The sequence below is a fragment of the Schistosoma haematobium genome, chromosome 1, assembly GCF_000699445.3.
Source record: "Schistosoma haematobium chromosome 1, whole genome shotgun sequence".
NCBI classification, from domain to species: domain Eukaryota; kingdom Metazoa; phylum Platyhelminthes; class Trematoda; order Strigeidida; family Schistosomatidae; genus Schistosoma; species Schistosoma haematobium.
The window spans coordinates 62,512,035-62,525,868 of record NC_067196.1 but is presented as its reverse complement, the minus strand read 5'-3'; the positions used below and the strand labels follow the sequence as shown (position 1 = coordinate 62,525,868).

At 36.9% G+C, this 13,834-nt stretch overlaps 1 protein-coding gene across 1 annotated transcript in view; it reads left to right on the top strand.

The window, feature by feature from the left end:
* Nucleotides 1-6,954: 6,954 nt before the first annotated feature.
* Nucleotides 6,955-13,834, top strand: part of KCND1 (Potassium voltage-gated channel sub D member 1) — a 60,084-nt gene continuing 53,204 nt past the window's right edge. Inside the window, exon 1 of the mRNA XM_051209305.1 lies at nt 6,955-7,993. Within this exon, the coding sequence (XP_051074747.1) occupies nt 7,127-7,993 (867 nt within the window). The 5' untranslated portion in view covers nt 6,955-7,126. The remainder of the gene's footprint in view (nt 7,994-13,834) is intronic.

The following is a 13,834-nucleotide window of genomic DNA, read 5'->3' as shown; positions in this document are numbered from 1 at the left end:
ATGTCACCCATATTTGTGTCAAATAAGCTTTGTTAATTCCAATTCACTCTTGTTCAAATCATCCGATTTCTACCTTGTGCCAAACTCGATTCTTACAGCTGATTTGTATGCACCATCAGTCTGTAAATATGCATACAAATAATTGGTTTATTGTATATCAAAATATTTAGTCTGGAGCATGTCTGTCATGGACGCACTCACATTGAACAAATTAGTGTTATCTATCTATCCGAAATCAACATAATCATAATCGATTTCATGTATTAAATGTATTCTTGATAACCATTCATATGTATTAGTAGTTTTATTAAATCCTATCACGGGTGAACGATGATGAGGTTGAGAAAATCTCATCGTGACTAAATAAACCATATTAAATCTAACAAACTAACTGGAAAGCTAGTTGGAATTTGTGGTGGCCTACTTTTACCAAGAGAACGCGATTGATTTAATGGAAACAATGATTATTATAACCAATTGTACCAGTGATTGTTTTACTGTGCTCGTTTGTTTAACTGTGCTAAAGACAGCCATATTACTGCCTCTCTATCCTTCGATTGATTGTGACCTTGTACGGTTTCGGGTACGCTCGGTAACCACGCTTGTACTCTTTTGGTACGGTCTCGGTATCCTTTCGATACCACAAGATCGCCAACAAATACATCTCGACTACAGCCATCAACTGCCTTCTGGTATTTGGCTTACAGGGGATTTTACCGGTTAACTGGCACGCAGTCTGCCTGTAGTGGTGTTCTTGGTCAACCGCGACTCGACGCCACGCTACAAATTCTTCCTCTGCGTGGTTATACTTTTGTTCCTTCAGTTAGTCTACCAATGAAGATAAAATTATATATCAACTCATACGGATAGCATACGAGCATGAACGTTGGCTGACTTTCTGATGTAAACCAAAGATAATATAGATACCAAGATTTACACAGAACTGACTGTTTTTCTACTTCCGAGCACAAAATACTTTTACTGTCCATGTGTTTAGCTATTAACCGACGCTCATTACTATACACCCTGACCTGTTAAAATATCTCTGTACTAAATATTTCTTCGCTATGATGATCTTAGTTTGTTTAACGCTCAAATAATATCCACGTGGACTTTTATCTTGAGGGTGTGGAGGAGTAAACCAAATATTTCGAACTTATAACATGTACTTTCCGACCAGTTGCTGACGTCTTCTTGATTAATCTTTCAGCTTATTACTATATGGAGGGTTCTTATTATACCTTTGGTAACCTCCCGCAAGCGACAACCACACTCCATTTGATATTGAACCGATTTCACGTTGAATATGGTGGGAGAGTAATGTAATGGCATTAGATTCTAACTACATGATCTTCCAAGCTAAATATGAGATAAAGTAGGAAATTCATGTTCAGTATTTAACACTTGGAAGAGGTCGGTAATAGTGAATGTGAGGACAATTGGTTGTTATGTCATGCGGGCATGTTCATCCCCATAGAACTTCTGGTTTTATATTGAAGATATTGCTCTCTACTCAGTCCAAATATTGTTTATCCAAGGTGTTAGACGTTATAATTCTGACTGTCACGTAGGACGAGTCAGCGTGGACTACAATGTGACTTCTACGTAAGCTCATGTAAATTAGTGTGGTATTTGAATGAACTAATGATTCCTTTGTACTTGTTGAATGCTTGATTTCGAATTCCAAATACAGTACATTCGTTTGTCCTTATCTAGTACTTCTTGATTCGATTACGTTATTTCTGAGATTCTTAGTTCATACTATAATTCAAATGCTTCTAATCATCATATTAGCGTAGCGATTGGGCTTGTAATGGAACGGTTGGACAAACATTCAGATTTTGATGCTTTTGAGGATTACTTTGAAGGGTTTGAAATCTGCGCTATGAAGAAGGAAGATGATGAGGATGTATGATAATTAGAAGTATTTGAATTATAGTATGAACTAAGAATCTCAGAAATAACGTAATCGAATCAAGAAGTACTAGATAAGGACAAACGAATGTACTGTATTTGGAATTCAAAATCAAGCATTCAACAAGTACAAAGGAATCATTAGTTCATTCAAGCACCACAGGATGTTAATATTGTAGCACACTTCCTCACATTCATTGGAAAAGAAGCACATAGCTTAATGAAAACTCTGGCTTTACCGGGAAAGCCCACTTCGATTTCTTATACAACTCTCAAGGATCTACTGCTGGACTATGTTAAGTATACAAATTTCGAATTTGGTAGAGGAGGAAGATTTCGTGAAATGATTCATGAGGATGTAGCGCGGCGTCGAGTAGCGGTTGACTATGATCACCACTACAAGAAGGTTGCGTACTAGATATCAGTAGGCGATTAGAGGTTGTAGCGAGATATATTTGTTGGCGATCTCGTGGTATCGAAAGAGTACCGAGATCGTGCCCAAAGAGTACAGGCGCAATCACTGAGCAAACGTCAGTGCGTGCAAGGTCACAAGCAACGGAAGGAAGAATTTCTTTAGTACAGTTAGACAAACAAGTACAGTAAGACAATCACTGGTATAATTGGTTATAATGATTGTTTCCATTAAACCAATCCCGTTCTCTTGATAAAAGTAGGTCACTACAGGAGCATACCGCTAGAAAGGGTTTAAACTTTCGATAGGTAGCAGTTTCGTTCGTGGGACTGAACGGCAAACGTGCGATTGTAGGACAAAAGGGTTGACGGAACAGGAAGCGATCGTTGATCCTCGAGTTGCCACCGAAGGTCTTTTACTTAGAACGGTACCAGGAGAAACGTACTGTATTTGTTGCTTATGTTGGCGTACCACACCAGGGTGGTTCGTATCCAGGATCTGAGGATTGCGTTCGTAGTGGTGCGGGCAATAAACGCTGCAGACGTAGGACGGAACCACGTTGAGCCACGGAACTAGAAGTGACCATAACAACCAGTTGCGAGACCAAACGTATGCTAAGCAGATTCAAAACCAGAATATTGACTGAGTGCATTGACAAGAGGGTGGGTGATCAGACCAGCTTTCGCCAAGGTTGACTGAAGTCGACGGTACCAAACGGGAGATGGTCGGATGCGTGGGCTCAGGATACAAAAAGATCTAAGAAAAAGAAAAGGTGTAGCATGCATGTAGTATAGAAATAGTCCTACACTACATCCGTTGTTGATTGTGCGTTTAGTCGCAAAAGCGTGCGGGTAGGCGTACTCGGCAACCGGAACGTGAGACAGTAGTCTCGTTTGTACTTCGCGAGCCTGCTATCTCATCAGAAGTCAAGGGCGGCGTGGTCTGCTGATCTGGACGTGAGACTGAAGTCTCGTCCCTAGATGGTGCAGATGACACGCGCCGTTGACTGGGATGTGAGAATGAGGTCTCTGATGTATCTAGCGTGGGATCTGGAGTAGATGTAGGGATCCCGCTAGCAGGTTTGATGGGTTTAGCATTGAGTCTCAGCTTATCAGGTAGGGTACTGTCATCGACGTGTGCTGGTTTGAGACGGTCAATGCTGACGATCTCGACGCGGCCATGTCGATAAACTTTGAAGGTCTTTTCGTGACGAGAAATCACATGAAAGGGTTCTTTGTTAGGCTGTTGCAGTGGTTTGCGTACCGAATCTGCTCGCATGAAAACACGTGAACAGGTAGATAAATCTCTGGGGAAAGTGACCTGTCGATGTTGTATTCGAGTTGACACCGGAGGCAGTGTTCGCATAAATTCAGACAGTCGATGGACGTAGTCTGATTTATTGAAATCGTTACCGCTCCGTGGTGTGAAAAATTCCCCAGGCGGATGCAACGTCGTGCCGTATATCAGTTCAGCGGCGGAACATTGGATACCTGACTTCAAGCTCGTTCTGATGCCTAAGAGAACGAGCGGTAAGGTTTCGTGCCAGTTGCCGTTTTCGTGTGCTCGTAGAGCACTTTTAGGTTGGCGATGAAATCGTTCAACTAAACCATTTGAAGCTGGCTGGTAGACGGTAGTGCGTATGCATTCCATACCAAGCAGCCGGGTCAGTGAGAATAGTTATTTGGGGAAGTTTTTCGAATAAAGCGTGGAATATATCGTCATGCGAATGAAAGACGTCTAATATTCGATATGCGTACATCGGAGTCTATTATATTGGTACTATTTTTATCTTTATCCGTCATCGCAAGTTGTTGCCAGAATATCATATATTGGAAAATATCAATATAAAAATGTGCAACAGACGTGAATAAATAAGTAATAGACTCCTTTAGAAGGTTGTTTACTCTGCAATGACATTCTTAATAAATTTGAGGAAACTATTTCCGAAGAATCAAATCTTGATGTTCTACCAAATATTATTTGTCTTCATAATGCATTTGTTTCTTGTGGGAAACTTGTTCAATGCGAAGCACAAGTACTAAATGAGCTCGATTTCGATTACAATTCGGATGACTTCATATCAACTGCTGTTTATACTTATCACAAAGTCACTTCTTATGTTCACTTTAACCAATGTGAGAAATACGTTTTAAATGAAGCCACATCATTCATAACTTGAGGATATAAAGATCCAACATTATTTCGTGGTGGAGGGTAGTGTTGAAAAATCTATGGTTCGAATTCTAGATATTAATGATTTCATTACAAAATCGGCATGCTGATTGTATAAAATTCCAGGTGAGTCTGTTCCGGTTTCGGTTGTTAATTCCAATACTAATGAGCACATTCTAGATACTACATAGTTTTTATCCAATACAATGTAGGGCAGACACAGGATGAACTTGAGAAGATCTACAATCAATTACAGACACTTACACTACAATTTAAGCTGTGGCGGATGTGGTGCATGAATGAACTAATGATTCCTTTGTACTTGTTGAATGCTTGATTTTGAATTCCAAATACAGTACATTCGTTTGTCCTTATCTAGTACTTCTTGATTCGATTACGTTATTTCTGAGATTCTTAGTTCATACTATAATTCAAATACTCCCAGTCATCATAATTAGGTAGTCACATCATGACATATTTCCCATTTTTCGGATCAGCTCTAATACTATAATAACAAATTTAAACGTACTAGTACTGAAGTTGATTATAATTGAACGTATCTATACTCAGTTATTTGGTAGATATATGATTGAATAGAAGAATGGATTGAGGGCGCATCATTAAGTTACTCGAGATTTCAGGCAATAAACTTGATAAAGGTGGCGTAGATCACCAGCGTAGATGATCTGTGTCGATTCATGCAGAAATGGTATGAACAACCAACTAACGTTGAAGTCACACATCAGGGTTGATGCCAAATGTAGATTACCCATTCCTTGTGTCCAGGTAGTACGCCTACTTTGATAACTGTACAAGAAAAACGACTTTATTACATGGATATATCGGTAAGTGTGGGTACAACGGAGAAAGTGTGACCACTGCACATGGGCAAGTCTATGCCGTGCGATTAACTGATGCGAGTTGGTTGTCATTGACCGGGATAAGTGAACTGTTCGATATTCAGTGACCTGACTGCCTGATGATTTGGCACTTCACTGAACCTCCAATGGATTCAGAAAACCATTTATTCAAGTTGATTCTTCGGGTCACTGCTGTACTAACCCTGAATATGTCATTTAGATAACACAACTCTCCATCATGCTCACTTATGTCCTGCTTATTTCCAAATGCTTTTTGTGACAATCTTCTCAACTCGTTATTTTGCTAGACAGGAAGACGTATGGACAGTGTAGGATCAGTGAAATGTTACTGGTTCTTAACAAAACCAGCCGACATTTTGGTCACTGGATATCTTACAGTTTATAAATCTTCATCAAGGTCAAAGACAACGGACGTACATATGTCAGTTGCACGCTATGGACTGGCCTATGCGGCAGTGGTCTCACTCTGTTTATACACCCGCTCTTCCTGATACATTTCTGTAATAACACTGTTGATCTTGTCCGGCCATCGAAGTAGCCATGGTACCTGAATGAGATGAATAAGTAATCCATGTCAGATGGTAAACATGAGATGTGGTTGGCGATTTGCAACAGTAGACCTCAATAACACAGTCGTTTCTCCCAAACCGTTATGAGCAGATGTTTTTTTTGTCGACCACTGGGCCACCACTGGTGCAGTTACACTATGTATCATGGAGATGATGCCTAAGATACTTTCTGTTGTGGAGATTGTGATATTGAGGAAATTTAAAGAATATGGGGTGGATATGTCATTACCTCTCACCACTAGTATTTCTCAGATATCGAGAGGTTTCCACCAGTCTAGTCTTATATCTGTCATAAATTTCTGAAGAGACAAGAAGTAAGTTAACCCTATTATCTCTATACTACTCTCAAAATCATCTGTGAATTTGAGGGCTTGATAAGCAGAGATTCCAGGCAAATTGCCTACAAACAGTAAGGACACGCATCGTCCAAACATTATATCTTGAGGCAAGTCATTTATTGTGATGCAGAAAATTGATTCTATGACTGTAAACATCCGACTTGCTACTGTTTTTGTGTAGTGAAGAAGTTTCAATTTCAGTCAAAGAGTAGCTCAAATTTGGCAATAAATGTCTGGTGGGAGCAGCAAGAATGGATTAGACTAGACTGTGGGCTATATTCCTTTTAATCTGCCGAGTTGTGTGGGTTCAAGTGCCATAAAATCTTGTTGGATTCGAGAAGCTCAAACTTCATGATGCCTAGGTTAGCGTAGTGAAAGATAAATTAGCAGTCACTGAAGAAAAGTCTAATGCGGGGAGAACAACTTGATCTAAGCTCCTTAGCTAGCAGTTTAGCAACCGCGTTTTATGAGTTGTGTATGAAAGGCGAAACTCGATCCTGAAAATTCACTGTAATTCAATCCATTTGCTTACTGCATCATCATGAAGAATACATTTTTAAACAGGAGTAATATGAAACAGGTGAAACTATCGCGAAATTCAGAACTTTTTAAACTAAGCACGAGTTTGTTTGTTTGTGTCAATAACCACAAATTTTTCAGTGATAAGTATTCATAATTGTGAGCGATCGTTCTGTGAATACGCGCATGTACTTTTTTATTTTGTGTCAACTCTGGAACATGACAGAATTTAAAAATTTAATTTGTATATCATCACTCAATAACTAGGACAATTATGGTGGATTATTGGGAGTCGTACACTGGTTCATGAAATGATATTTAATGGCTCAGATATGTGATATGGCTCAGGCTTCTGCTTGGTTACCTCTCGTTAGAGCCTCAGCGATTGGATGGGTACCGATCGCTCAACATCGTCTTCCGAAAAATGTGTGCACAAAGGATGATTCAAATCAAGATATTTATGAGAAGAAGGCAATTATTAATGTAAGCGGTCAGAGATTTGAAGTACTTACAAGCAGTTTGAATCAGTATCCGCATACTTTGCTTGGATCAGATGAGCGTGATTACTTTTATGATGAGAATAGTGGCGAATATTACTTTGATAGAGACCCTGAAATATTTCGACATATATTGACTTATTATCGTTGCGGGCACCTCCATTATCCTAAGAAAGAATGTGTCATGCAGTATGAAGATGAACTTGCCTACTTTCGAATAGCATCGGAAGCTCTAGGTGATTGCTGCTACGAAGATTACCATGACAGTAAACGTGAAAATTCAGAGCGTCTTCTGGAGGAAAGATCCTCAACCAAAGAGAATGCTGAAGTGCCAAAGGATTTTCGTAACAGACTTTGGCAGGCCTTCGAAAACCCAGAGTTTTCTACTACTGCAATTGTCATTTACTACGTAACCGGCTTTTTTATTGCTGTTTCCGTGTTTGCCAATATTACGGAGACTATACCTTGTGGGCCAGAACCTGGACTAAGTAAACAACGGGCTTGTGGCGACCGGTACATAGATGCCTTTTCATGCCTCGACACAGCATGTGTAGTCATATTCACTGTAGAATACTGCGCAAGAATGTATGCTGCGCCAAATAGATGGAAGTTTTTTATATCTGTGATGAGTATAATAGATGTCGTTGCAATATTACCTTTTTATATTGGCTTATTGATGCCAGACAACAAAGTAAGTCTGTGGCTGTCATTTGTCATGCACTTTACACATTTTTGTCGTGTTATGATATCTGTTCACCGTTTGTAGGGCTGTTTTTGTTGCTTAATGTAAGTGTGTAGTTTCTAGATAGATTAGTGAAACATTATAGTACCACTTCACGTAACTGCCTTCAGAATAAAATGTGGAGTGAAAATTAGGTTTACATTTACTTATTAAATGTAACTGTGAGTTAATGTTCCATAACATCCTGGAACGTGAATTTTAAGGGCGCTTTTAGATAAGTCGATGACTAAGCTCATATCAGTTATATTTATTGTTTTTGAGAAATACAACTATCGTCTTTTATTCACCTTCCTAAATAACAGAATGGTTCAAACAACTAACTGTTTGCACCTGCTTAACTTTTAAATCCCACCTCAAAGTCTTGCTGCTACAGAAACAACGAAAGCTGTTTATACTTCACAGAAACCAATATCAACTCTTAAAGCATCAGTCATAGTTTTTATCCGACATATTAAAACTCCTTTAATGCTCGCGTTTTGATAAAAATGTTTCGATGGGATACCTGAAAGTGGTCGATTATTCAGGCTGCTAAGACGTGCCTCAACAACTGTATTGCTGTTGACGTTTGAAAGAAGTAATGTATACCCTAATTAATAGGCATTTGGAAAGTACCAACTTTAAGAAAGCTGTAATGTGTCATTTTTGTTACTGTGTTATAGTAACTACTATTCGTTCAGTATCAACAATTTCAGATGCTTAAACTACGATGCAATACACCAATAACTTGTTAAATGTTACCATATTTTTATCATTTTAGTCTTATTTTTAGTCTATTAGCATATGGGAAAATTAGACTTGACTACTCAACTGCTTATTTTAATGTTAATTTATAAATCATTAATTAATAGTTCCAGGTTACAACGATGCATGTTAATTGTTTAGTCAACATTCTAGACCACATGATCAAAGCATCCTTTTCTGTCCTATTTTACTTTAAGTTATGGCAGCATATCTAATGATGTTCATCTTTAATGGGAAATGTGCGTCCTATTTTAAGTGCATTTAGATAAAATTCTTTATCACACTTCATTTACGTAATATACAAATGTTGCATCAAAGGTTTTTCCTGTCCCCTTTAGTTTGTCCAAAACGAATATATTGTTTTTGAGATAGAAACAAAGTGAATATGTAATGCATTTGTTTGTCAAACACTCTATAACACTTTACAAAACGTTGCGCGGATAGGTATTTGGATAAGTGGTCGTTTACTTTTGTTTTTCTTTTCGCAATCGTAAAAATTAACCTGCTTAAGAGACAACAAGACATTAATAAATACTTGATATTGAGATACAACAAATAACACATCGCGCTGTCTTATGTTCATGAAATAGTAATGGATCAGCGAGGACCAATATAATATGCAGACCTTAGATTTTACCATAGGCTTTCTCTCAAGACATCCACGTGGGTTTTGGCCAATTTTATGACTTCTATAGATCCTAATAATAGTCATTATATGTGAAAATCATATTTTAAATAATCTCAGCGATTGAAATCTAAATAATTCCGACGTTTCGTTCAGCTAACTTGTCTGGACTTCTTTGATTATTACCCTGAAGAAGTCCAGACAAGTTAGCTGAACGAAACGTCGGAATTATTTAGATTTCAATCGCTGAGATTATTTAAAATATAATTTTTACATATAATGACTTGTATTTACTCGGCGCCCAAATTCTGTAAAACTATTCGTTCCAATCTTGACGAATATTTGTATAAGATACTAATAATAGTTGTATTTTTTGTCATGTCCCAATGAGTAGAAAATTGCATTTCTGATATTTCTTAACAATGCAAGTCATTTCTTCAAAGTGAATAAATAACCGAAATAGAATTAAAGCAAGTTTAAGCTGCATAAAGCAAACAATTTGGATCGCTTTCAGCACAATCAAAACCATAAATTCCGTGGCTATTGAAATAATTTTGTCCAACACCAACTTAACCGTTACTAAAACTTATCCACAAACTGAATAACAACTTTCCTAATGCCTAATAAAGTGAATAAATGTATTTACAACTCAAGCAGTCCAGTTATTTATTGCTGAATTTGTTATTTGTAACAGTCTTACTTTCATGATTAGGTGAGGTGACAAATATTTTCCCACCAAAGAATAGTTTTACTTGCCATTCAGTAAATAAAACATAACATAGTGATCATAGAAGTTATTCTTTAGAACTATTTTCATTCCAACAGCATCAACGATAGACTGTTTATTCAAGGTATTCATTTGTGGGCGCTTTTTAATGAAATATGAATTCAAGATGTCAAAAGATCAAGACTTGCCCTGAAAATTAGACTAAGCTACCATAAACGACAATCTCTGATGAATTGCTCCATAAATAGCTTGTTAAATCATTTGCGGACGAAAAGTATTTTACTAGGGAAGGGGGACTGTAAATGTTGCATAAGAGTGATTTTAAAACTTTGTGACGAAATATAAGCTAGATAATCATGTAAAAGTCTGGTGTGAAAGTTAAGGGACATGATTCGAACGGAAGTGTAGTCAAAATAGATTCCGACTAAGACATATTATTGAAGTTATGTGTAGGAACTATGATTGCTGACCTTTCTAGTGACTGGATTACTTAATATCGTCGCCATTAACTGACTAGGCTATCCCTTATTCGTCTGGATTAGATTGCAAGCTGATCAACGTCTTAACTTTGCGATTCGATTCCACAGTTGGAAATACTTTGCAAGTCACTGTGGCGGTTCCTCGACGACTGGGTTAGTTTGAGCTGCTATAGCTCTTACTGTGTAGATATTGATCTTGCCCGGAAGTTGTAGGCTTTTGCTGTAGCAGATGCTTAAATGCCCAAAATTTTCTGCTGTTTACAGCCATTTATCAGAAAAGGTGAATCAAAGCTTAGCTTATGAATTTCTAAGGAACAGTTACCCCTTATTGCCTCAAACGTAGAGTAAGACTATATATTTTGTTATTACTTGAAAAACTGGCTTAATTACTCATCTTGTTTTTATTGATGACGTGGTCTTGTCAAACGAGCTCAACCTAATGGTAGCGCTTTTTATTAGACTCTTCTGTGTGTGACAATCGTCCAAATTATTTTGTGTTTGTGGGTTCTGTTTGTTCAAGAAATCTGTGGTAGATCTAACGACGAAAAGCATATTGTATACCGGTTTACAACGGATGTGGTGGATGTCTGGCTTATTACTTGATTCGTCAACTGGCCAAGGAAAGAGAGACAGTTTTACAGAAGTGTATAGGACAATGTGCTAGATAAACATTTTTTGACACTTTCCACCCAGCATTAGCTACATACCTGAAGACATCTATGTTGCATGTCATTAACCTCCTTATTGTTCATGAAGAAGCAGGGTTATTGTTGATAGTTGTTCAAATAAGCTGAAGTCGCTTTCGGGATTAAATTATCCTCGCTCGTACTCCTGACCGAATAGCCATCTTTTGAGAGTACTCTGTAGGCTTTTTGAACAATTTCACTTAATGGACTACTGACGATCTTTGACCTTGCAATCAGTAGAGGTACACATATATGAAGTAAATTATATGGCATATTACCTAACGAGGCCCCTTCGAACGATAAATATTTGAGTAGTGTAGACCATAATTTATGATATGATATTTGCAGCTGGCTCTTAAGAATATGACAAGATTGTTTGTAATCCACCTACCAGTAGTTAATCAATTTCGATTACAAAGCAAAATTTATTTTGCGTCCATCGTAAGTCCAGATTTTTGATTAGTAATATATATTTTAATTGATCAAGTTTAAAAAATTTCGAAATAGAAATCTATTCGAACGAAGACACAAAAGCATTATATTTCTCAACTTTTCACCAAATAGATTAAACTTATGTCAAACAGTCACCTGAAAAAGTGATCTCATAAGTTTCACTGGAGAAGTGGTGACTAGTGAAGTTCAACCATCTCTGGCTGAAACAACTATCTGCCTTAAGCAATGGAGGATGGTTGCAGAGTTTAGCGACATAGTTGAAAGCAGGGACGTACGTCACTGGATGCTGGCTCAGTGGTATATCGGTTAAGTGTTCATTTATCAGACTAGAGGCCCTGTTTCATGGATGTGGACTGCTGAGGAGTTCCATACCAGGGGGAAAAGCCGCTCAGCGCTTCCTGGTTTTCACCTACCTAACTAAAACTAGTACGCAATGTGATTTCTAACAACAGATTATTTGAAGGAGTTTTAATGACAGTATATGATTATCCAGTTGAAACGTGACTGGGTGTTTTAAATGGTGTAGTGTATGACTTGCTACATTTATCCAATACATTACTAGGATTTTCATTCGAATAACAGGGACTGTTTTAAAGTAAAGCGGCTTTTCAGTTTTAAAGTAATATGTACATAATGTTAATTATATAATATATCGTTAATTTTAAGGAACAATAACTAAATAATAGACAATTTTACATATCAGCTAAGCTCATTTCCTAAATGAATGTTTCGTTTCTTTTCTTAAATACACAGGTGCAAAGCTAACTTATTCACAACTGCTCATATTTTTTATTTAAAATCATTTTATGATCATTAATTCACTCTGATATGATGCTATTATTAATTATTGTTTGATTGTTCTATTGATTGGTCGATGGGTGTGTTTTCGAATACGTTTTATTGATTCACACTAAGTACTGGACTGTCAGGTTGTACGTGATATATATTTTTTCAGAAATATAATATGCTCAAATTAAGTACTAAAAATGTTGACGAGCACTGCAACAAAAGCTTCGGAATTAGACTATCCAGAGTAGAGATCAAAATACTATATATATATAGCTAAGAAACATGGGAGAAGGAAACACTTATCACCTCAAGAATAAGGCATGTCTTGGTGATGATTACCAATTAGAAAAGGAAATAATTTCAGAGTTTCTTGGAGGCTACCTTCCATCATATAACGTTGGATCTATTGGCATCTTTTATCGTAGGTTAGGATTAGTTTGAAAATTATTTTGATACAAAAGACTTTGAAAATCCTTTAATTTGGGGACTAACTTGGGCATACTCACGATTTCACACAGGATTGAACTCGCGATTTTTAGATCTCGTGTTGTTTACAATGGCTTTAGATCTCTGAAGCAGAATTCAACATTTCATGTACTTTAGCTCGCTAACAGATTTACATCCACATAATTATCAAACAAGAAACTATCAAAGAGTAAAAAATAATTCGTAATAGTGTTTGTTTGCAAATAACATGTTCCGTAATGTTTTAATTCTTAGTGTAATGATAGTTGTTATTTCCAAATCATTTGTCTTTACCCTCTTCAAACTATATTACTCCACTAGTAGAATTATTCTAGGTGCAAAATTTAAAGTAAATATGTTAAGTATTTTCTTTATCATCCTTTTCCTTTATCCTTTTGTATGCTACTGAATGACAGATAGTAGTTTTTAGCAAGTCATTCGGTAAATTAGTTATTTATGTTCACTTTGTTGTTTTCTCTTAAGGTGTCCTTGCTTCCTCTATTTTGTTCACTTCTACCTTGAGTAACTGAAAAATTCTGTTGTATTAGTGTGCATACATGACATACCAATAAATTACAAAAGATAATGATAATTTACATTTGAAGGTTAATGTTACTGGCCTTCCATTCCTTCAAATTCGAAGTAACTGATCGATTGTTGGTATGGGAAAACTGATGTAGAGATTATTTGCAAATCTCTTATGCAACAAAATACTGAAAATAACTTAGTCAGACATAGGCCATTTGCAAACGTTATTCAAGTCAAAAAAGGTCTTATAATTTAACAATATATATTTAAGTTAAAAATCTCTTTCTTCTAGATTTG